The sequence below is a fragment of the Nycticebus coucang genome, chromosome 9 (assembly GCF_027406575.1).
Source record: "Nycticebus coucang isolate mNycCou1 chromosome 9, mNycCou1.pri, whole genome shotgun sequence".
Lineage (NCBI taxonomy): Eukaryota > Metazoa > Chordata > Mammalia > Primates > Lorisidae > Nycticebus > Nycticebus coucang.
Window position 1 is genome coordinate 73772929 of NC_069788.1, and position 25729 is coordinate 73798657.

Genomic DNA, 25729 nt, shown 5'->3' on the forward strand with positions numbered 1-25729 from the left:
GGCATAGCACCGGGGAAGCAGCCCACAGGCCGCCAGGGCCTCCTAAGCAGGAGAGGTGGGCAGGGAGGGCAGAGGCAGGATGGGAGGCCCACGAGGGCCCTCCTCTCTGTCTGAGGCTCTGGTTGGTGACATAATTTATTGCCACAACATTCGTAATCTCCAGTGCCTGCTAGCCTCAGGCTGGCTGGTATCTTTAGAGGCCTGTCACAGGGACAGGTGACATGTGCTGGAAGGACACCAGGATGTGAGCTTTCAGACCATGTAAAGGGAGGGAAACTCTCCAGAAGGTTGTCCCCTCACATCACTATGTCTCCAATCCCCAGCCAAGAGGGGTGCTGGGAATGCTTCTCTAAATGGCCACTGCATCATTAAACAGTTCAGCTCTAGGCTCTTTTTAAGAAGGCCTCCTCGGCTTTCCCTGAGTGCTGCAACCTCAGCCTGACCCTCTGGAGTGGGGAGTCTCTGAAGAGGCTTAAAGATACACTCGGGATGTCTGATCCAACGCCATGTTAGGAACAACACTCTGGAAACCCTGGTTCTAAACCCAGCTCCACAATACTTCACTGTTATTGTGCCCTGGGGTAAGTTGTTTTGTCCCTTTGGACTTCAATGTCCTCACATATACACTGGGTGTGTGTGTGTGCGTGTATGCCCTCTGTTCCAGTTCTAACAGCCCGTGCTTCCGTCTTTTCTCCCTGAACAATAATCAGAGCAGGTGTCCCTTACTGATGGCTTGCTACGTGCTGGGCTCTGTGCCAAGTGTAATACATGTGATATCACATTCGGTCCTCACAAACCTCTGGAGCAGGCACTACTGTTATTCCCATTGACAGAGGAGGGAACTGAGCCTCCTGAGGGTCACAGGGATGGCACTGTTATTAGTCGCCATGCTCTATTTCATATGGGAGTTACGTGTTTCTTGAACTGCAAAGCGACTGTTCATCTAATGGAGTCACTCGCCTTTCTTTCATTGTTTTCCCCTTTTTCATTATTTATCCTCCTGTGGGAGTCACATGAAAATGCTAAGAGGTGGACATTCCCTTGGCTCCCTGGGGGTAGGGCAGCCCCACTTTTGGCAGGAGTGCCTGTGGGTCAGAGCTGGCCCTGGGGGCTCTGCATAAGTCCCCACAGCTGGACAGCACACAGAAGCCAAAGGGGGCCTGGGAAGCATGGAGGGGCGCAGACCCCCCAGTTGGCCTGCTTCTGCTTAGACAGACATTCTTCACTTGGAGGCAGCAGTCTGAGCCTCCCAGTTATGTTCCTGGCCTTGCTCATGACCTCTTTAGACCTCTGTTTCCTCATTTGTAAAATTAGGTAACAGTCTACTATACCTCATGGAATATTGACAGGATGTTCAAGAATGGCCTCTGTGCACCCTTCTGAAGGTCAGCCTTAGCCCAGGCTCTACCTAGTACAGGGCTTGGCCCAGTTATAATGTAGTTATGTGCCACGTAATGACATTTTGGTCAGCAGCAGACCGCATACATGACAGTGGCCTCTTAACATCTGAATACTGTATTTTTACTGTAACTTTTCTATGTCTAGACCATGTTTAGATGCACAAATACACTGTGTTATGACTGCCTGCAGCATGCAGTACATGGAGCTCGCTGTACGGGTTTGTAACCTAAGCACATGGGCTGTACCACACAGTCTGGGGTGTGGGAGGCTGTGCCGACTTGGTTTGTGTAAGTGCACACTATGATGTTCCCATGATGATGACATCACCTAAAGATGCATTGCTTAGAACACATCCCCATCAATAAGGGATGGGTGACTGTCCCTGACAAATATTTCTTCAAGTGTGGGCCATGGGGAAGCACCATGGTTGTTGCATTGTACTCACCTGGCTTGCATTCTTAAAGTATGCTAATGAATGCCTGACCAGTCCTGGGGAGGAAGGGATGTCTGGAAATGCAGCCCAATCCTGGATCAGAAATGGTCTTCTGGCAAACACTTGTGAAGAAGAAATTTCAGATCGTATCATGTGTTCCCTCTCAGATCCATCCACTTGGGGAACTGTGCCAGTGGGCCTAGGGGCCCCAGACAGTGGTTTGATTCGGGCTGGAATTGGAGTATAGCTTCCTTAATTCCCTTGAAAATCCAAGGGAAAAGTCCAAATTAATCACAATGACATTAAAGCTATTCCTTCCATTGGAAAGCAGCTGCCCACCCCCATCCTGCTAGCTGATAATGGCCACTCCTCATCAAATATTTATCCCAGCACTCACAGTCCTCCATCAGCCTCCAGCATCACGCCAGGGATGGAATCTGATTATTAAAACTGGTCATGAATGAAGCAGGCAGACTACAAAGTGCCTGGGATGGAAAGGGGGAACATCAAAGCCCCATACTCCTCCTCAAAGGTCATCTGCTGGAAGTGGAGGCCTCCTGCTGGGAAACAAAACTTGAAGGGAGCTTGAGGACCTGGCCCCTCTGTGTGCCTCCGAGACACTGGAGCCACTCTCTCCCTTTCTTTCCTCTCCAGTGGGGCAGAAGGCAGCCAAGCCCAAGTCCTGGTGCCAGAGGCCTGACTCCAAGCCACTTGTTTATGAAAAGCAAATAGATATCCTGTCCCAACGCAAAGATGCAACCCCCTTCACTTTTGAGGGGAGCCCTGGCATTTCTCTTTGAAGCCGGCCCTTTGCAAAACAGAAAAAGAAGAGAAGGGAGGAAGGAATGGAAGCTGATTCAAAAGGCTTTCTGTATTGTAGCTGGAGTTTCTGATGTCCCTCTGTGTGGCTTCAATCATTACATGGGTGGAAGAGCCTGTCAGGTAAGAAATCATGCCTGGTGCTTAATGGAACCCAGGGACCAATTAACCGCAGAGTACCAATGCCAGCAGGCTAAGCCTGTCTAGAAGGAATAGGAGTGAACTCATATCATTGCTTCTTCCCCCAAATAAAAGACAAATGCTATGTCAACAGTTTCTCAAGAGCGATCCTTTATTTTCTAAAAGTCCTAAAACTGACCCATTTATCAAAAATGACTGATGCCACAGTCCACAAACCATTTCTCTTCCTCTTTCAGCAGATCCTAGAGCCCTGAGAGTGCCGCAGTCCAGGTGAGGTGGTGACATCAGAACCTGCCCTCCACACCCAGCAGTTGCACTGCAGCCTCCTGCACAGCCTGGTGGATGTGCCCGACCTCTGTCTGGGACAGGGTGCGCTCCATGTGGCGGTAGGTGATGCGGTAGCAGTGGCTGGTCTTGTGTGTCCTGGAGAGTGGAAGAGAACGCAAATGAGCGAGGGACAAAGAGCCTGCACCTGCAGGAGCAGCCTGACCCACCCTGACAGACCTCCCCACCACACGGCATCTAGGTACCACTTGCCACTGCCTTTTCTACATACTATGGAGTGGGGGAAGGTGGCACTTAGGGAAATGTCAGCTTGAATAATAGAGACTGCTTGATCCCACTGGACTGGAATGTCAAAGTTTCCAGGGAAGGAAGCTGACTAAGAACTTTCTGGGCCAAGACCTGGAGATTCTGATTCAGCAGGTAGGAGGTGGGACCTGGGGAGCTGAGAAGCTCCCAGGCTTGCCAGGTAATTCTGACAAGCAGATAGGGTTAAGAGCCTACTCAAGTGTGCCTCGACCTTTTCCATGTCAAAGAAGACAGGCATGACTGGATGGCATTTTGCAGTATCAGCAGGGCCTGAGATAAGGCTGAGGGTGTCATTCCTTCAGAACCCTGTCAGCCATGGGAAGCATATAGACTGTGTATGCCATTTATGTGCTGTGTGGACCATTGCTTTAATACTCTGCATTACTACAGTGCTGTTGACTTGGCTTTCATGGAACAACTGATTAATTCTGAAAGACATGGCCTTGACAGCAGGAGTGCCTTCTATTTGCATGACAGAGGTTAAGACACACTGGTCAGTGTATCTCATCAGAAAGACATGTGGGCCATGAGTTGGCAGATATGACCTTCTGCCTGAGCTGCCTCTCACTGGCCGTGTGGCCAGGGGTCTGACACCTCCCCTCTCTGGGTGCTCACGCTTCTCTTCTGCATAATCATGACACTGGTTCAACTTCAGAGCCATGTGAATTCCTCTTTTGTAGCCCCCAGTAGCATAGTCAATCCAGGCCCTCCCTCCTCTCTCACCTCAGGGAAGGAAAGTGAAACTAATGAAGCAGTTCCAGGTAGATCCCACTGGGATTATGTCACCTAGCTCTTGGCCTACCCAGGGAAAGGATATGTGCTCTCTGGTAGGTGAGGGCGGGCTGGGCCTTTAAGAATGCCAGGGCTAGACAAATGGCCTTCTCGTGAGGCCACCACCTCACATGCCCTGAAAGACCTAACAGTCTGTATTGTTGCCCCCTGAGTCCAGAGTCTTTGCTCAGATGCTTCATGGATTGTTCTCCCTGGGGTCTGACTCCTTCCTCTTCTTCTCCCTCTGCTTTAATGTCAGAGTAGGCAGAATACACCTGGTCAGAGGGGAGTCAACTTTGGTCCTAGCCTCCCTAACCTCCTTTACTTCCCCTTCCAGTGTCTCTTCTTCTCTCTTCCCTAGTCTGGCTTGGTCATCTTTGTCCTGCTTTCATCCTTCCTCCTGCCTGGAGCCCACTTCCAGAAAGACAAGCTCCTAAAGTGTAGAGTGGTTTGCATTTTAGTTGAGTACACAGTCCCTGTTTGGATCAAGCCACGAGAATAAGTTACCACTGAAGTGCTATAACAACCAAGCCAGGAGAAGGAAGCTTTCCTTAGGGGCTGACAGCACAGGGAGGACTGATTCATTCCCTCCCTGATGCCAGCCGCCTGCTCTAGAAGAAGAGAGAATATAAAACTCCTTCCTACCCTCCTCTTCCAGCCCAGCTGAGGTCAATGGCTCTGGTCTAAGGATATTCCCTAGAGGATAGAGCCTGAATGCTGGGGGAGGCACTGTTGCCCAAACTGCCCTGAGGGCCTCCCATGAAGCAGGGTGTCCCTTTCTCTCACCCCCTGCTATAACATGAGTGCCCCAGACACCACCCTCACCCAAGCCCTCCAGATGCCAAAATGCAGTGAAACAGGGAAGCCCAGCACAGAGAAGGAAACAGAGGCTCTTGAGGAGTGGGAGCTGATGAAACCACACAGCCAAGCCCCCAAATGCTGACAACTTCTTCCATTCAAATTAAAATTGCCCCATTTATAGTTGATTGTTTTTTGACAAGGGCATTCAGATCACCCACAGGGGAACATCTTTTTAATAAGTGATGGTAAGACAACTGGATATCAACATGCAAAAGTATAAAGTTGAATCCCTACCTCACACCACACACACAAATTAACAAAAAATAGATCATACATCTAAATGTAAGATCTAAAACTATATCATTCTTAGGAGAAAACAATCAATACAAATCAATAAATTTGGTAAATTTATCAACAACTTATCAAAGTTAGAGATTTTTGTAATCCAATGAATGGACATCACCAAGAAAGTAAAAAGATGACACAGAATGGAAGAAAATATTTGCAAGTCATATCCTGATAAGGGACTTGTATCTTGAATATATAAAGAACTCTTATAACTCAAAATAAAATGACCAATACCCAGTAAAAATGTGAAAATTAGAATAGACATCTCTCTAAAGAAGATATACAAAAGGCCATTAAACACATAAAAAGATGTTCAACCTCAGTCATTAGGAAAATGTAAATCAAAACCACTATGATATACCATGTCACACTCACTAAGGTGGTCATTAAGACAAAAGGGAAAATAATAAGTTTGGGAAAAGATGTGGAGAAATCAGCGCTCATTTGGAAAGCTACAGGGATCTGCAAATTTTAAGGTGCTCTATGTATGTGAGGTGAAAGAATCACTGTGGCAACTGTTATGTTCATTTTTTTGCTGGTTCACTCAGGTACCTCCTAGCTGAAGAGTTGGTATTATGGCAACTCTACAAGTTATTGCCAAAGATAAATAGGGGGAAAAATCTGTCTTCCTATTTATGTGCATTTCAAAAGGCTGCTGTAAGTATTCTTAAAATTCCAATAGCTTATACAAAACATTTTGATGAGTTAGGTGTATATGAATCACAAATAATGGATTAATTTTATAAATTGAGAGAAACAGTATTTGGCAGAATATTTGGTGGTGCTGTTGAGTTCAGTAGGATCAAGTAAAAATCAATTGGGTTTGCCTTTTTTCACCAAAGGAGAGACAGAAAGCTTCTTTTCATTGGTTTTCTAGAAACTTCTGTTTGGTGCTTCCCATAGGAGAACATACTCCTACTTTTGCAGATTGGAGAACTGAAGAAAGTGGAGCTAGCAGATGGTCAAGGGTGGAGGACCCAGGTATCCTCATTCCTGACCAGTGGTCCATCCATGGAAACCACAGGAACGTAGAACTGAAGGATCTCACCACTTATCAGTAAATACGAGAGAACAGGCTGTATTGACAATTGGGATGGATTCCTCAATTGGTGGGGGTGCTCTCAATGACCAACTCCATGTGTCTGATTAGAACTCTTTTGGTTCTTTTGTACAACTCAATGTAGCCTCTTTTAGCATCTGTTGTAACACTGTCCCTAATAGTGTAGCTACAGCAGCAAACATTTATGTAGCACCTGTGAGATACCAGACATGTTCTAAGCCTTTTACATACATTGACTCATTTCAGCATCACAACCCCATGGGTAGATAGCATTACTGTCCCATTATGCAGATGAGGAAAAGGAGGTACAGAGAACATAAGTAACTTGCCCACACTCACACAGCTAGTAAGTGGCAGGGCTGGATTCAAAACTAGGCAATCTGGTGGGAATGTAAACTAGTACAAGCCACAGCGGAAAAAAGTTTGGTAGTTATTCCAAAAGTTAAACACAGAATTACCACATAATCCAGCAATTTTACTCCTAGGTATGTACTAGAAAGAACCAACAGCAGGTGTTCAAATAAGAACTTGTCTAAGAATTTTCATAGCACCACAACTCACAATCGCCAAAAGGTGGAAATGCTCATCAGTAGCTGAATAGATAAATGAAATGTGGTTTATCCATACAGTGGAATATTATGCTGCCATGCAAAGGAATGAAGTATTAGACAGATACCAGATGCAATGTGGATGAACTTCAAAGACATAAGTGAAGAAAACCAGGCACAAGAGATCACATGTGATATGATTCTATTTACATACAATATCCAGAAAAGGGAAATGTGTAGAGACAGAAAGCAGACTGAGGCTGTTTAGCAGCTATGAGGTTTTCCTTTGGGGTGATGAAATGATTTCCAACTAGACAGAGGTGATGGCTACACAACACTATTCATATACTAAGTGGCACTGAATCTTATACTTACAAATGGTTAATTTTATATCAACTAAAAAACAAAACCAAAATCAAGGAACTCTGGTTTCAGAGCCAGTAATTAACCAGCACACTGGACTGCTCCAACTAACACTTCACCTGATCCCTTTCATTACCTCCAGCCTCTTCCTTTTACTCCACCATCCTCTAAGGACAAGGTTTGGAAACTACTGAGAAGGTTAACTGCTTTTAATTGTTCTGTTCAAGGGAAAGATGGAATGACCCATGTTCCTTTCTGGCTCCGCCCTTCCACTAACAGAGAGAGCACATGTAGGGAGGAAGGATGAGTGTGACCTGTGATGTGATTTGGGGGTGCACTTGGAGCAGGGGTGCTTTGATAAGGTCTTTTCTGCTTCTAAAGTCATTCTGCAGGTGGGCAGCATAGCCAGAGAGTTGGCTGGGAAAATGAGGGCTGCAAGGGGAAGAAAACAAGGGTGAGGGCATGGGTCACAGCATTCAGGACAGGAAGCCTTCCCTAAAGGAGAGAACAGGCTATATTGACAATTGGGAATTTTAAAAGTAAACACAAGTTCTCTACACTTTACAGCTTTTATTCATAGGCAAAGTAAACGAATTGCCCATCACTGAGTTTGAGAGGTCAAATCCCATTGTAATGAGTTTGGAGAGAGATTCTAAAAAAAAATTTTCCTTCTGGAATTTCACTACATTACTGGTAAAATGAGTTGGTCACTAGCTAGACTAGTCCTTGGACTGTTTTTAGAGATTTTTGTGCAAGAATCTAAGAATGGGCTCGGCGCCTGTGGCTTAAGCAGCTAAGGCGCCAGCCACGTACACCTGAGCTGGTGGGTTCGAATCCAGCCTGGGCCCGCCAAACAACAATGATGGCTGCAACCAAAAAGTAGCTGGGCGTTGTGGCAGGTGCCTGTAGTCCCAGCTACTTGGGAGGCGGAGGCAGGAGACTCACTTGAGCCCAGGAGTTGGAGGTTGCTGTGAGCTGTGATGCCACAGCACTCTACCCAGGGTGACAGCTTGAAGCTCTGTCTCAAACAAAAAAAAAAGAATCTAAGAATGTTTGAGCTTCCAAAGCTTCGGTTGCCATCTTCAACCATTCAATGGCATCTTGAATGGTTGAAGATGCCATTCAACACACAGCATCTTCCAGGTACTAAGCTGGACAAAGAAAAGCATATTCAGGGAACCTAGCATCTGCCCTCAACCCACTCAGACCTGGGACAGCAGCACCCAGGGTCCTACAGCAGCTAGACAATGGAAGGTCATTCTCTGGTACACTCACAAATGCAGGCACAGCCTTGTACTTGCTGGGCAGTGAAGTCAGCCATGCCATAGCCCATGTGTAAACTCACATCCTCCCAAGACAGCCCATGTTCCCCTATGACTGGCATGATGAACCATGTCACAGTGCACTACTGTGCCAGGGCCCCACTCTCTTCTACCTTCCCACATGGCCTCCCATCAGCTCCCTTTCTGAGAGCTTCAGCCTGGCTCTTAAAACTGGAAACATGACTCCAATTTTTTTTGAAACTTACTTTTGCTTGGATCCTGTTCCTTGGTCTAATGCGTGATTGTCAGGGCCTACTCAACTCTACCATCCTGTACAAGCCCAGATGCTCACATAGAACCTGAGATCCACAAGCAGAGAAGCAGCCCTCGGGCGAACTGGGTTGGACAGTGGAGTGGACATACCAGCAGGGAGGCAGCCTGTCCTTGGACACCTCCTTTTCCCAAAGCCCTTACCTTAGACCAGTGGTTCTCAACCTGTGGGTCGTGACCCCTTTTTAACAATGAAAATACATTGCGGCATTAGGAAGGCTGAGAACCACTGCCTTAGACCAAAGACAAAGATGTGTAGGTGCTGAGTAGAGTTGAATCTGGATCAGTAAAGGATTATCAGAATAATAGATGTTTGAAACGGGTCCCTCCCCAGTTCTTTCTTGTTTTTCTTCCTGGCCAACTAAATGGTAATACTGACAAGTCCCAAAACTACTGGTAGGAGTATCACTGCTCTCCAGTGCAAAGTGTGCCAATGTTTTCTACAAGAACTGAGGGCTGTCAAGCCTCAAAACAAAAGGAGGAACAATGGGTCAGGGAGCTAGCAAGGGCTGAAATACTTCTATGATGCAACCACTTGCTTTAGCCTGGCAACTAAGTGGGCTGTAAACTTGAAATAAAATCCTTCCAGGGGATCCAGCCAAAACCCAGCTCCTGCAACATCCACAGTAGTCTGCTCTTCCATCTGTGACAGAGCAGCAACTTCATGTTCTTGGATGGTACACTCAACACCTCCCAGAATAGATCACACAGGACCAGTAGTCATCACAGATGCCACCTATTCAGGCAAGGCTTACTCAACGGGAGAGAAGATGCTGTCATGGGGCAGGTTCCATTTTCAGAGTAGCAAACACTGGGCTTCCCCAGCTCGTCTGGTGCAGAAACTGTCTGCAGCTGCCCACGTCAGGCACACTGCGCACGGGTGGGAGGGTCGATACATGCCCCGTTTTTATGGGCGGGGCTGCACTTGGGCAAGAGATACAGTGTGAGAGGAGAGGGAGGAGGAGGGGGACCAGTTCCACAACCAATCCTGAAAATATAGAACCAAATGGGCTTAGTAGAGCGGAGAAGCCCAACCTGGCAGTTAGGTAGAGCAGGGTCCAGCTCCCACTTTCCCCAGGGCTATCTGTGTAATTTTGGGCAGTTGTGTAACCCCTTGGGCTTCAGTGACCTTATCTGTAGAGTGAGGCTAACAGGACTCACTTCCTGGGGCGTGAGGATTGAAAGAGGGAGTTTTGCGGGATGTTAATACAGAGTCTAGCCAACCAGAGTGGGTGCTTGGTACCCGTCCTCCTTGTTAACTGCTGTGGCCTACTGGAGAGTGGAATGAAACTTTGGGGGCCAGGGGGCTTATGCTTCCTCTGTGTTTCTTTTGCCCCCCTTTATGTGCTTGGACTCTGACCTCAGACGGAGAATGGGAAGTACTTCCTCCCTCCAGAGCATGGCCGCATTAGTCAGCTTGGCTGCCAGAGTAAGTGAGGAGTGGGAGGCAGGGAGAGTGATGAATTATGGCTCAGAATTGGGCACGATTTAAACAAGTGGTCTGGAAACTAAGTAAATCGTTTTTTTTCCTTTACTTTTCCTATATTAAAAAAAAAAAAAAAAGCCAAAAGGGAAGAGGAGAAAATGAAATTCTGATAGTGAGACTTTCTGATGACTCTATATTGCTTTTCCTAATGAACTGCTCTGGGGTTTTTTAAGAAAGATGACATTGTGGGGTTAAGGCAAGGAGGCAGAAGACCTAGGTCCAGTCCAACCCCTGGCGATGACTATGTGAGTTTGGGCCAGTCATTCTACTGGGCTCGTTTTCTTCACCATGTGAGGGCTGGACTCTGAGGCTCCTTCCAACTCGAAAATCCCAAGAGTCAGCTCAGAGAATGGAGGAGATTCTAATGTAGGTGCCCATTCTAAAGTAAGTGCAGGAAATGAGCCAGCTGGGCATCTGGCATTCACAGAGCCTGCAAGGGGTGAAGGGGAAAGGCTAGGACAGAGGCAAAAAGTACATCTGTGATATGAGGGATAAGATGGGGAGGGAGGGGGCTTGGCTCAGAGATGGCAGAGCACAGCTCAGTAGGCTCACCAGGGAAGCTGTCCTGAGGACAGCGGCTCTCAGGCCGTGGCATACACTCCGGACACCATTTAGCTCTTCTCCATTGACTCCCGCCCTCCCCTCCGCCCCCTCATGCATGCATTCTCTCCACCACGAACAGCTTCTTCCTCTCCTCAGAACAGGCTGTCCTCAGCCTGGTGCCCCTTGGGGGCATCCAGAGTGGTGTCCCCCCTGTTCCCAGCCAGCCAACATCAGAGTTGCCTCACGGCTGCTGCTGCTGCAGTTGCCATCTCCTCCCAGAGGGATTTCTGTTCCTCAGAGTCAGTCGAAAGGAACCAGAGCAGATGGTTTCTCTGACAGTGACTGCCTAGGGAAAGACACTCCAATCCAGGCCTTGATGGAGGCAGAGCCCGAAGCAGGGAAAGCGACACGACCGCGACTCTGCGCCTGGCCCTGCTCCTGGTCAGCCGCACTTGGCATCGTAAGAGCTCCTTAGAGATGCACACACGTTGTGCAGGCAAGAAGTGCTTTTTAACATCAAATACTTGCCAAGTCCTCGGGGAAGATCCAAAGTGCTGCCAGGTTTTTATTCTCATCACTCACATGACTTCTCCTGGTACTTCTGAGCGTCTCCTGCCAGGTACCTCAGGAGGAGAACTTCATGCCTTTGCCCCCCAACTTCATGCCTTTGCCTCAGGACATGGCTGAGGCTCCTGGTATTTACATGCGTGTGCATGTGAAGATAACAGCTCTGGGGAAACTTTCTAGTGGAATGTCTTACAGAGAGGAATAGCAGGTGGTCTACCTAGGACTACCACTTCTCGGAGACAGCATCTTGGGGCCATTCTTAATCTCCAGTTTCCATTCTAAGTTACAGATAATGAATTTAGGGTTTTCAAAGGGATTGAATGAAAAAAAAAATAGCAGTTGGCATTATTATTTATGCAGATAAAGATTATAGAGCCTCTACTTTAGCTCCCAAAGAAAGACCTGAATGACCTCAAATTATCTAAACTTCAACTTCCTCATCTGTAAAAACAGATCATTGATACGACAACACAGATGAACCCTAAAAGCATTATGCTCAGTGAAATAAGCCAGACCCAAGAGGACAAAGAATGGAGATTCTACTCACAAGAAGTAGCAGTCGTCACTTTCACAGAGACAGAAAGTAGAAGGGGGGTTCCCAAGATGAGGGAGATTGTGGAATTGTTGTTTAAGGTGGACAAAATCTCACTTTAGGAAGATGAGAAATTTCCAGAGATGGAGGGTAGTGATGGTTGCACAGCAATGTACACGGACTTAGTGCCATAAAACTGTTCACTTCAAAATGGATAAAGTTGGAAATTTTATGTTGTATACATTTTATCATATTAAAAAGCAATTCAAGGAGGAGGGTTGGCTCAAATGACCTAGCTGATTATTCCTAGGAATGAAAGTTAAGGACTCATGTGATATTGAGAAACAAGTAGCCGATCACTGCCATGTACATGGTAGGACAGCTGAGACGGGTTTGACGTGACCGGGTTCTGCCCTCCCTGATGGAACATCTACACGGTTTCATTAACTTCAGCAACTAAGATGGCTGCATTTTATACAAAGGATTTTTTTAAGCCACGCCAACTTATAATGCTATGGCAGGGTTTGGCCATATTTGAAAAATTCTTTTCAACTGTTCCATTGCTTTCTAAACCATCCTCTTAACATTTCTAATAAGAAGTAATGTCTCATTTTGCATAGACATCTAAAACTCTGTGCTTTTCAATTGTGTGAAAAATTTGGAAGAGATTTTATTTTTCTCTCTGGTTTAGTCTGCCCAGTTAAAGTCAACAGAGCTAACCCTAACTCTCCTCTTATAAGGCAGGCTCCCAATTGTGTTGACACTTTGGTGGATGAGTTAGGTTACAAAACAGAAGATTTGTGGCAGGTGAAGTGCTACATTTCCAACTCAATCAATTGACCTCAATCAATTGCTCTCAATCAATTGATCAGCAATTATTTATTCTGTGCTGAGGTAGACATTATGGGAGATACAAACAGGTATACCAATTACTTGATCAATATATGAATATTCATGTAGTGGCTGTTCTAAGCATGACACAGTGGCAGTGTGAGAAGAAGAAGCCCAAAGTTATAGAAAGAAAAATTAGGCTATAATTCACTTGGGCATTAAGACATCCATATATGAAAGGACAGCCAATAGGAGGCAGCTATTAATGCTCAATGTTAAATAAATGGCATGGACTGTCAACAACTTTGAGGTCAGAGGAGATAAGATTTGCTTGAGATCTTAGAATACAAGTAGGATTTTTTTTTTTTAAAGAGGGGCTTCCACTAGCAGATTTATTTATTTATTTATTTTGTAGAGACACTTAGTCTCCCTCGGTAGAGTTCCGTGGCTCAAAGCAACCTCCAACTCCTGGGCTTAGGTGATTCTCCTGCCTCAGCATCTCCAGTAGCTGGGACCACAGGTGCCTGCCACAACGCCTGGCTATTTTTGTTGTTGTTGTTTGGCCAGGGCTGGGTTTGAACCTGCCACCTTCAGTATATGGGACCGGTGCCCTACCCACTGAGCTAGAGGCGCCACCCGGAATACAAGTAGGATTTTGATAAGTGAAGGGCAAGGAGCATATTCTAGCTGGCAAAAGTACACCAGCAGTACTGGTGGCAGGGGGGACATTCACTATATTTTTCCCCTTCCATTTCAACAAGGAGTGGCTGAGTATATGTTCCAGTTATAAGTGGCCCAATGAGGACCTCTTCAGAGGATGCACGCTCTACCAAGAGAAGGACAGGTTACAGTCACAGTACGAAGCTGCCTTTGGTCATGGCATGTACACAAAGTAGCTTACTCTGCCCAGGAGAGATCAGAACGGTTTCTCAGACTAGCGCCAAATGAACTATGGTTGGAAAGATGAGACATGAATTCGGTACATGGATAAGTGATAAAGAGGAAAGGCCATTTCTCAAGAGGTGCAGACTAAGCATGCCTAGACCAATTCAAGTAAAGGTGAGTAGTTCAGAAAGGCTGGTCTGGGTATACAGAAATGGTGGGCTGGGAGGATTCAGGGTGGGTTGGGGTCACAGAGGACAGTCTTCTATTTATGGTCAGGAAGCCAAAGCCAAAATCTATCACTGAGCGGGCAACAAAAACATCTGGGTCCAGATCAGGTCCTACGGAAATCCTCTGAAAAGTTAGAAGGAATTTGCTCTAGGAAGCATACCGAGGCTGTTCCTCAGTTAACTTCTAACCTCATTCCCTGAAAACAACAGAGGGTTACTAAGGTGCTATGGCACAGCAGGTCACCCATATGGTATTAATAGCCACATATCCAAGGAGTGTGCTCACTCCCTATTACTCATGGGTAGAATTACTTATGACTATGTTATACTGTATAGCTTTTATTTCTTTAGTGACTGATAGATGAAATAGGTTAATTACTTTAAGACTCAGTGTCAGTTAATTATGAAGGAATTAAACATTAGTAAAGAAAAATTTATAAACATTTCCAGTGACATTGATATTCTTCAAATACCTTTGGGGAGGGACTGTCTTGGTCTAATTAATAGTGTCATCTCTTAACAAATATTGAAGGAGAGATCAAAGAGAAAAGGGACAAATTAAGATTTGGCTGACAGGATGAGCTTCCTCTCTCCATAATATCTTAGGCTGGTGTATAGCAGTGATATCTTGACTAAGTATTCTTCATTCAAGTAACAAGAACTCAAGGTAAAGGACTCTAAGGACCGCTGGTCCATGCTCAAGTTCCTTCCACAAGGCTTTCTGTTGGATCACTTCTGGGGCAGCCCATTCCTGGCTGCGACAGTGTGGGCTGAGAGGGAGCTACCCTCTACATGCAGGTGACAAGTATGCCCTGTCTTCCTTCTTGCTGGTTGTGGATTCACTTGTCTTTCTCCCCCACAGCAGCCCTTCAAACTCTTCAAGTTGCTAGTAGCAGCAAAACAGCAGGATGGTCCTGGCTAGGGAATTTCAGGACATTAGTGGTCAGAGAGGGAAGGGACCTCGGAGGCAGCACATATGTTTAACATCACTGCCTCCAAGGTCAGACATCCAGCCAGCCAGCCAGCCAATTCACTCATTCATTATGCAAATGAACAGTGAACACCCAGAGTGTGCCATGTATTCAGCTGGATACTGTGGACTTAGTAGTGGAATAAAACAAAACAAACAAGATATGACCCAGCCCTCATGGAGCTCATAGTCTAGCAGAGGAGATAGGTAGCAGAGGAGATAGGGATCAATTAAAAGAATTACAAAGAAATATAAATTGCCACTGTAATAAAGACATGGAGAAAAGGTACCTGGTGCCATGTGGCTACACTAAAGGGCCATTACCTTAAAGTTCAGAGACAGTTCCCTGTGGAAGAACCAGTGAGTTGAGGCCAGACAGGTGGTAGGAAGCAACTAGGTTAAAGAAGGTCAGAGGGGTGTTGGGCAGTGTCCCAGGCAGACAGGGTGGCATCTGTGAAGGCCCTGTGATCTGAGCAAATCCTAATTTCTCCTCCTGTGAGCTGTAGGATCTAAGAAGATCCCTTACCTTCCTCAGGTCTGGGTTTTGTCTACAACCTAGAGAAAATCATTCTGTACTTCGCACCAGGCAGGGGAAGCAGGTGTGGAGCCCAATCCAGGGTAGCTGCTCAGAGTGCCATCCTGTGCGGGTCTCCTGGTTTAGATCTTGCTTTCTAAAGCAACAGAACCCCAACCTGTCTGTCCTCCCAGTTTGTACCCCGTGAATTACACAAGTGTATGCAGCATGCTTCAAAGAAAAACTGCCTAGAGGGAGGGGCGTGAGGACCCTACCCACCCAAGGCAGCTCCTCAGAATCCCCAGGGTCCAGGGGCAACTTAGACCACTTCACCTCCTACAATAAGAGGAAGTGAAGCTTCTGGGAGCAGTGATGTGCCTGAATTCATCTCAGAATTTACAAATCCAAGGGAAACTTGTTTAGGATATGGCTAGAGCTCCTTTGGGGAAAACATTCTTCTAAAGAAAAAGAAATCCTTGTTTCTGGAGCATAAAAGCAGCAAGATATAACAGAAAGCAGATAGACCAGGAGGTTAGACACTGGATTCTCATCATAGAGCACCTCTTTGTAAGACAAGTGTCTTAGGTGAGTCTCTTAATGGCTCTGAGACTCAGTTTCTCTGTTTTACAGTGGGGATTCCAACCCCTTTTGTGGAGTTATTGAGAGTTAATAGGTTTTTAAAGCACTTTGTATTTAAAAATGACCATTTAAATTTATCATGATAAAAGTGACATTTCATTTGCAAATAGCCCGGCAAGATTTAGGGCTAAAATTGGTGAGACAAGGTAATCTAACTGAGTAATATTCCATATGTATTAAAAGAAAACATAACCATAAAATAACAAGATATATTTCCTGATGTGGCTTATCATTGGTGCTATAAAAACTCTTTTAAAAAACTCCAAATAGCTTTTTAGAACTGGCTGCATTACAGGCCTTCAACACATTTGGAGGGTACAATGTTTATTGAATTCCGACTGGAATGCTTGTGTTTACTACTTTATAGCTGTGCCATGGTTATGGCACATTTCTCATGGATTTGCTTTCACCTTATAGGGAGAGACATGATTATCCCAGACACCTGTTCAGCTGAAGAGCTAATGAGAAACTACACTGATGGGAACTTGTCCTAGAGCTTTGGATGCTTATACATGAAAGCAACTTTCAAATTCCAAATATGGATAAAATGGAAGAAAGCTCTTGGCTTTGCCATGACACAATGTTTGTAAAATTGAAGGCATTTTGTAGTAGCAATAAGGACAATTAACAATTATAAAGTAATCCAGCTTTCACAACCCTTGTGCCCACTTGATCTCACTAGCTATGATCTGCCCAGCAATCCTGAGAGGTGGACAAACTGTCATCTCCTTTTGCAGAGCAGAGAACAGGTCCAGAAAGACAAAATGACTTAATGATGGCTACAGCTAGAATATGGCTTGGCTGGGACCCTGCTCACTTCCTTGAAATTAAACTCTGCTTGCTTTTCTTGTCTAAGCATATTCTTTTTTATTAACATCCACTATAGTCAACAGTTCCAACTTGCTTTAGAATTTGTAACCAAGGCCAAAGGAAAGCTTGATCAATTTCATGGTTCCACTTGCTGGTGAGGAAAAACCACCACGGTACGTTAGGGAAGCAAAACTTACCCCCCATAATATTCTAAAAGAATTTCTGAGGTGGGTCTTCATACAGTTTAGTTTGTGACTGATAATGGCCATGATAATGGTCACTTAGCATGTCACTGAGCCACTGAGCTAAACTGACACAGATTATTTCAATTAACTCTTACTATAGTTTTATAACAAGGAGAACTGTTTCCCCTATTTTGTAAAGGATAAAATCATAGGTCAGAGAGGTTAAAAGTGATTTGCCCAAGGTCATCCAAGGTGACATAGGTGGGATTCCAATTTAGATGTCCAGCTGCCTCAAATCTATGCTCTTAATCCTGGCTGGGAAACATCACCTGATGTTAGTGGCCAATGTCTCAACTATATCCCTATTTCAAAGCACTAGTAGGTTTCATAAGGCTGTTCCCTTGATGAAACTTGAGGGAATAGTCTTAAAAAGTGCTTCCATGAAAAAGCAATTTTGCTTGGGGCAAGAGTGGGGTGGGAGGTAGGTTCAAGCACACAGCTTTTGTAGTGGGCTGGCTACGTTTGCCACTTGGATAAATCTATGGACCTCTCCAGGTCTCAATAAAGCAGAAGTAATGCTATTTGTTCCTAACTACTCCCTCAGTCAGGAAAAATTGAAGTCATGTGAGTGAAGCGCTGTCAGCAACTTGGAACAAAGTACTAATAAAGTAAAAGTCAGAGTCAATAAACCATTTCAAAATAATACTGAGTTGCAGTTGTCCATTTTCAAACTTAGTGAAAAGAAGTGTTTTCTTTTTGGTATTTTCTTATTTCAAAAGAAAAAAAAAGATGTCTGTGCTTACATTTCTGGTGCACTGGAGAGAAACACCATCAATTTTCTCAAGTTGTATTCTCTCTATTATAAATGCTAAGGCAAAATTTAATAAGATTGTCCATGGGTTAATTTCAAAGGCAAAGTGTCAAGACACTTCAGTTACCGGCTTGAGGGGCAGTGTAAACACTGTTATTCCTTGAAGAAGATGATGGTATGGTGTAATATAGCTAGGCCCCCTTGCTTCACGCTGAATTTTTTATACCAATAAAATGTCAAACTATATCAATTATACCCAGATAAGCTGTTCATGCTAGGATAAGGGTAAAATAAAAACATTTTCAGATAAAGTGTGACAAGATGGGAAAGCTGGCAATTCAGATACCTTCAATGAAAGACCTGTGAAAGGTAAGTTCCAGGGAGGAGGAAATTGAACTCAAAAACAAAGTGAATGCAAGAAACTAGCAACAATGACATGATGACTTAGATTAAAATCCAGCGAAGCTAGGTTTACTCTCCAGCAGGATTGTCTGTCATAAAGCTGTCATTTCAGATGTCCCATTTTTCCAGGGATAGACTCCATCTTAGATGGTATCCCTACAATTGCTCTAAGTTGGAGTAAATAGCTCAGGAGAGCTGATACCTAATCTCTGCCAGTATCACTGGTCCCAGGCTTCACAAGGTAACCTGATCACTTGCTAGAACACATGGTGAAGGAATACAGCAGAAGGGCTGAAGCTCAGGCTCTGGAGGCATACAGACCTGCTCTCAGCACACACCAGGTGATTTCATTTGGGCCAGTTACTGAATCCCTCTAATCCTCACTTTTGATACCTTTAAGTGAGACTACTAAAACATACTTTATAGATATATGTGTATGAGAACCTAACACAAAATCAATAATCAATAAAAGATGGCAGTTACTATAGTAACTATTAGCATTCTATGATTTGCTAATTAATTTATTTAATGAGCAGTTAGTGTATTTATTTAGGCTAATAAAAATTTATGTGTCCCAGCAGTTACTCAAAAAGAAAAAAACAAAAATAAACAATAGTAAGAATGTTAACTAAGATTTGGGCAAACACTGTCCAGGCATCCTCACTCTACCTCTGGCTGGTAAGCACCAGGTACATGACATCTAAGCAGGCCTCTGCCAGCACCACCAGTTGTAGCCGGTTCAGCTTGGACTGCCACTTTCCATTAAAACTATGAAACATTTTATGGCTGGTGAATCTCTCTCTGAAAGATTATGTTGATCATACTTGATATGAAAGATATATCCTGGCTGGTTTTGCTTTTTAAAATCACTTTCTGCAACAACCTCTGGCCTTAGGAAAAATCAAAATAGAGCAGAGAGAAGACAGATGTGCTGTTCCTTTTCAACAGATAGCACAAAGACATGAAATGTCTGTGCATGTGACATGGGGAGATGATGGATGGGTGGCAATAGAAAGGCTGGGTTACTGATGGCTCCGTGCCACAGAGGATCATTCTACAATTAAAAGACCCTCATTCACCTTAGCCTCTAGGTATAGACATAGGTCTGCTCCAGTGACAAAAGCAGAAACTTCTAGGCAAGTGTCCAAGGAGGAAGCTGCAAGGGATCTTATAGCTTGTTGGCAGACATGCAGTCAAGCTCTATAGCTGGAACAGAGGATTAAATATACATTCTGGGCCTTCAAGCAAAAATGTCCAAGAGGGCACCCTTTGTACCCTTTCTCTTTGTTATCTACCAAATAAATTAATATCCAAAGCAGAGTCCCCTCTGGCCACCACTCTTCTGTAGTGTTTGTGGAAGTTATTTTGACTCATAATGTTTTCACACAACATACATTCTCTCTCTCTCCTTCAATGCCTCTAGATCAAGGTCAAAGTAACTTTTAGGTGCCCCAAACAATAACTTTCTACTTTCTTTTGGGCACTTTCACATGGCTATCTCATATATTTCTCAAACTCTCTTACACAGTATTACATTCCTGGTAACCCAGGAAACTGAGAGTCAGAGGGTTGTACGCCTTGCCCACCTGGCCCTACTGGGTGAGGCACAGTCTGTAGGGACCTCTCCAGGGCGCCACACTCCCTTCTTCCAAAGACAGAGTGGGGGAAGGAGCATTGTACAGGTTGTCAGGAGGTTTCAGTTCCTGTGCCATGGGCCTTTCTCCAACCACCTGTGTCATCCTGAGTAAGTGCCTATCATTACTGGGCCTCAGTTCCTTCATCAGAACTAACTGATTACTAAGAGCTCTGGCTCCTCAGCTCTACAAATCTCCAAGCCCTTCCGTGTTGATCGCTGGTAAGGACAGAAAAGAAGCTAGGATCCAGGGGAAAGTGCATCTCAAACTCACCATGAAGCCCAACGTCTGTTCTGTTCCAGGCAGGCCATGATCATTGCTGATAGCATATAGGCTCATCAGGGGCTGGGGCACCTGGCTTTCTGCAGTGTTTGAAGCAGACTTTGCTGTAGCCATTCTGAGTAAGAAGCTATGAAGCTGCTAATTGGATTTGGCAAGTTGCTGAGTCACTGTCGTGTAAGATCAACTTGCTCTGCGCTGACAAGGAGGCTCATCCTGCCAGCAGCTAAGAACATTTTCTTTGTGATTAAAAAGGACAGGAGTGTGCAAAGACACATCGTGGATTAGCTTTCACAATTTACCACAAGTAATTAATACCTAACAGACCATAATTAGAAAGCGTACACTACAACCTTATTTTGCCATTAGTCTTTTAATTAAATGCGTCCCATGATTTAGCTCTAATTCTGCACAGATTTCTTATCAGAGCAGAGGACAAACACACAGCTGGACACCGTGTATTGGTTATGACATCTTCTTGGAGGAAGAGTGCAGTGAGAAGAAGCTTGAAAGTTTTGTATAAATTACTGATCTTTACCTTCTTGGGATCTTTGCATATCACGGTGGAGATATGAAGTACTGAGCCTGGCCCTTCACAAAACCACTACCAGGCACATGATGTACCCAGGGGCACCCTGAAAAGGCAGGCCAGGGCAGAACTCATTGGGGGAACTTTAATTTTTAACATTTCCAGCATTGACAGAATAAGAAGTGGGAGAAATGTACCATTGTGTTATACAAACGAAATGTTTAATAGAGCACTCAGGCACAAAGTAGGGTAGAGAAGATTATTTTTTAAATGGAAGAAACTGAGGCAGGAGGACTGCGTGAGCCTAGGAGTTTGAGGTTGCAGTGAACTATGATGGCACCACTGCATTATAGCCCAGGCGACAGAGTGAGACCCTGGCTCAAAAAAATAAAACAAAATAAAATAAAATAGAAGAAACTGGGAGAGTCTTTTTCTGTGACAACCATGGCTCAATGGCTTAGCATGACTAAGCTATGACTTAGTACATGGCGTGGCCAAGGTTACTGGGTGGAAGCAGAGCCATGAAACAAGGGTGCTGGGAATGAATGAGTGTCCTCAGGGAGGACCCGTCTTTCTGTGCACAGCCTGGCGGAAGGGGTGCTTCACGCCAGCACCGGCTTCCACCAGGCCAACTCCAGAGCCAGAAATGGGCAGAGTAACATTTATTCATCTACATTTTCCCTGGAGTTGGGCACAGGAGGAGATGCTCTACTCTAGAAGCTTGAAAGGATCTACGATTGGAATTTGATTTACTGACTCTCTTTTAAAGGATTTCTCACCAGAATAAATGTGGATAAGGACAAAGTTGAAGGCAATTCATATAATGGCTCGTTTTTAAGCTTGCTTTTTGCACAATAGGAAAAGTTTACCTATTGCTTCCTGAGAATTGCTGCACTTTTATTACTTCATCAACCAGCGAGTGCCCTGGACAGCAGCATGTGACCCCCAGGCTGGAAGATGTCATTTGGCCTGAGTCTGTTTATGGCTTTCCTCTCAAGGCTGGAGGTTCAACTTATATGATTGCCTAAAACAGCTAAAATAACTCCAGGGAGGGATCTTTATGAAGAGTTTATGTTCCAAAGCATTATTTATAAGACTGAGTTTGGGACTAGAATGCTTGCTCTAACTCAGGAGCAACACTGTTAGAATTCTGGCCCAGCCTTGAAAACCCATCTGATGTATTGTATTTATGAAGTTCACCTTAGCATGGAAAAATGAAGCATAAAGTTCTGAGTTATCTGGGTGCCTAGCAAAGCAATATCCCAAAATGGTGGTGGGGAAAGACTTAGAAATCTTGAAAGAAGAGGATGACCAGGGGAGATAATTAGACATGAGTTAGTAAGTTGAAAGAGAGCCTATCAATAGCCAACTTTTTAAAATGACCTAACCTTCCTTTCCAGGCAGAAATAAGAAACCACCAGGTAACTCTTTCAATGTCTTGCCACCAGAGTCATAACCTTTTCACACCAATGCTTTTCTTCTTCTGCTGCTCCTGTTCCCACTTGGGGCTAACTCCACCATGGTGATCTGCTGCCTTCAGATTCTCAGGGCCCCTGTGTACTGAGCCCTCCCCTCTCCTGAGACCCTTCCCTTTCCTGACTCTAGGATTTGGATAAGCCCAACTCTAGCCCAATTTAAAGAAATTCGCTTTTGCCTAGGCCTCATCTCCGGTTCTCACTTTTATCTCTTGCCTCTCTTTCTCAGCCAAGCTTCCTGCAAGTCTAAGTCTTACTCTCCAGTCCACTGTACTCCTGTCTGATTGAGGTGGCGAGTAGGGGCTGATGTCCAGTTCATGCTGTGCTTACCAGGTTCTACATCTGGTCTAGGGCTGGGTCTGCGTCCCAGAAGAGAGGGGTGCCCGGTTGTCAGCTGTACAAGGGTACGTTCAGGGCTGCTGAGAATGCTATTCTTCCCCTTCCTCTGCATACACATACCACTACCCCTCAATCTTCCAGTTCACCATTTCTCACTTACTCTTCAGGTTTCTGCTGGGAAGGTTCTCCCTAGAAAAGAGTCCCCCAGCTTCCCTAGCATTGCTATGCTACTGAGTCATGATGGTCTGATGCTCCTCTGTGCTCCCAACCCCCAAGCTCCACTCTGTGAGGACAGGACTCTGCCTCTCTTTTTCACTGTTATAACTCCAACACCTGGGATGATGCTTGGCACATGGGAGGGCCAAATTATCTGGTGAATGGCAAATGAACAAACATCCTTATCCAATGGGATCCCTGCAAGGAGTAAACTCACCACAGACCCAAGACCTGCTCTGCCAGACCAGCTGGACCACATCTGTGGTGGCATTAAGTGTTTTACAGGGGCTGTTAGCTCAGCAGGCTTGGGCCAGGGTCTGGGGCCTGGGCAAAGCATGGCTGGTCTTTTCAAGCCTGTGTCAGTCCCTAGGAGGAGCTGACAACAGGAGGCAATGCAGAGGCCTCTGACTGGCCCCACCGCTACCAGTGCCAGCAGTGGGCTTGCCACTGTAGTTTTCCGGTTTCGAGTCCTCCCCACCCTGCTGTGGCCTCCCTCCAATCTATTCTTCTCACCATGGCTGGCATCATCTTTTAGAAACAAAAATATGACCCTGCTTAAAATGACTGGCCAGCCTGTCATCACTCTTGGGAAAAGATGGACAGGTCCCTGCAGGTCTGACCCCAGTTACTTCATCACTCCATTGCCTGTTCCCTTCACCCCCACAGGTGGAGTCCCATAGCCTTTTTGTTCGTTCCTCAAGGAATTCTCAAGTACTGCACCCCCTGCCTGGGACCTCCTCTCTAGGAGAGTGAATCTGAGGGGAAGGGCAGGGGAGGAGCTGGGCCATGTGGACTGGACCATCCTCTGGACTCACTCTCATCCCAACAGAGTGGGAGGAGAGATCGTTTCAGGTAAGGCAAGTTCTGGAGCCTGACTGTGGCTATACATTGAGCCATATCCTCTCATTTTGCCCTATCAATAATAATGCTGTATTTGATCTTAGCCTGTCTAATCCCTGTCTCTACTTCTTAATTATATCGGAACTCAACGAAGAAAGAGGGATGCCATTGATTGGTCTCTCCAAAAACATCAACAAACCCAATCTGTTACTGTTTCAGGCTAACCATATGCAAATTAGAAAGCAAAGTAGCAAAGATCCATAGTGTTTGCCCATAGGCAGCATAACCCTTAATTTGTACTGGCTGAATGATGAATGGAAAATGTTCAGGACTGGCTGGCAAGAGTTGAACTAACTTGTTTTAGGTCACTGCTTCAGGCTCTGTCAACGACTAGCAGTGTGTCTTTGAACAAGTTTCTCAACCATTCTTGGCCTCAGTTATGTAACTGGGACAAAATGACATATTGCAATACACTTAGCAAACTGTCTGATGTGCATTGATAATCGATGCTATCTCTTTTTATTGCCAATTTTTACTCTAATCCCTGATTTTTGCCTGTGGCATGCCTGGTCCTCACCATTCTTGATGAGAGAAATGGTCAAGCCCCAATGCTTTCAAGATGATTTTCTGCATTTAAGCTGGCTGTCACTTTTGTACCAAACATGCCATCTTCTTTTCCATTAGATATGAGGCTCTGAGACACACTTTTATCTAGATTTTGCTCAAAATGGGAGGTGTTATTTTCTCCCTCAGCCAACTATGAAAAAAGGGGCTGTGGAATCCCTGAAGGAAAGGGCTTAGGGGAGAAGGCCCAAGCTAAAAGCAGCATAGATTCTTGCCCCAAGAGCAGAAATGGTGTTGGTAAGCTGAGGGACAGGGCAGGGGATGGGTAAGAGCATTGAGGGAGGGAGGGAGGGAGGGGTGCCAATAGGAGTTTCTTGGGATGGGGGTTGAACTGGCTTGGGGACAGATTTTGATGGACATTATATGTTGAAGCCATTTCAGATTGATCTTAGAAATGACTGAAGATGAAGCACAAAATATTTAAGAAAGGAATAACCTTAGAATTAGAGAAAATAGAGGCTTTGGATATAGATTTTGAGATCAATTAATCTCTAAATTCAATAATTTAAGAAAGAGCGGGACCTTAAGAATCTAAAAAATGGGTTGATAACTCAATATATTTCAGCAATCAATGAGAAAAGATTATTATCAACAAAGTGAGGCCTATTGGTGGACTGCATATCAGCTTTGCCCTTCTGACGCTCAAAATCACAGGTACAATTTTGGCAAGTGACTGAAGCTCTCTGAGCTATGTTGTAGGGGCTGGTGGGCACCTTCTGGGCATCCATTCACCTGCACCCATCGCAGTGTCCAGCACCTGGAACTCATGCCCTGCGTAATACCACCCACATCATACTGGGGTTGGCAGCATATGGCAGACAGACAGTATGTCACTTCACATCCCTTATCTGACACAGAAACAATCCTAAAAGGCTGTTTCCAAAACATATCCAGAATCTGAGCACTTCTCACCATCTCTATTACTACCACCCAACCACTATCATTTCTTGTCTGAACCGTTGCAATGGTCCATCTGCTCTCCCTGCTTCCTTTGCCTCCTTAACAGCCCAAGTAATGCTGCTAAAACATAAGGTGCATCGTGTCACCTCTGCTGAAAATCTCTTAGAGCCTTCCCACTTCATTCACGGTAGAAGGTCAGCCTTTCAATGGCCCACAGGCCTATGTGTCATCTGGCTCCCATCTATTATTTCTGATTTTATCTCCTGCAATGCCCATTACTTACTCTGCTCTAACTACGATGGCCTCTCTTGGTTGGGGCCCATGGTACCACCCCCATGTGTACTGCCTTAGAACTTCTGAAACCGCTGTTCCCTCTGCCTGGCATGCTTCGTTAGTTCCTGGGTCTCTACATGGCTCATTCCCTCACTTCCTGAACAGCTCTGCTCAACTGTCACCATCTCTGCAAAGATTTCCCTGACCTCCCCAACTTAAAACTGCACATCCTTCCCCATCTCAATCTAAAAATCCTACATATGTTACCCATTTGTTTTATGACCTGTCTCTCCCACTTGTAAGCTATTGTGAAGAGTGTTTTCACCTTAGTTTTGTTCTCTTCTGTGACC

The 25729-nt window shown here is 45.1% G+C and overlaps 1 protein-coding gene across 5 annotated transcripts in view; it reads right to left on the reverse strand.

Annotated features, from left to right (window-relative positions):
• Nucleotides 1–2925: 2925 nt before the first annotated feature.
• Nucleotides 2926–25729, reverse strand: part of FARS2 (phenylalanyl-tRNA synthetase 2, mitochondrial) — a 523237-nt gene continuing 500433 nt past the window's right edge. For all 5 annotated transcript variants that reach the window (XM_053602315.1, XM_053602317.1, XM_053602313.1 and 2 more), the window contains one exon: nucleotides 2926–3217. In XM_053602315.1, coding sequence (XP_053458290.1) covers nucleotides 3079–3217 — 139 coding nt within the window. In that variant the 3' untranslated portion in view covers nucleotides 2926–3078. The remainder of the gene's footprint in view (nucleotides 3218–25729) is intronic.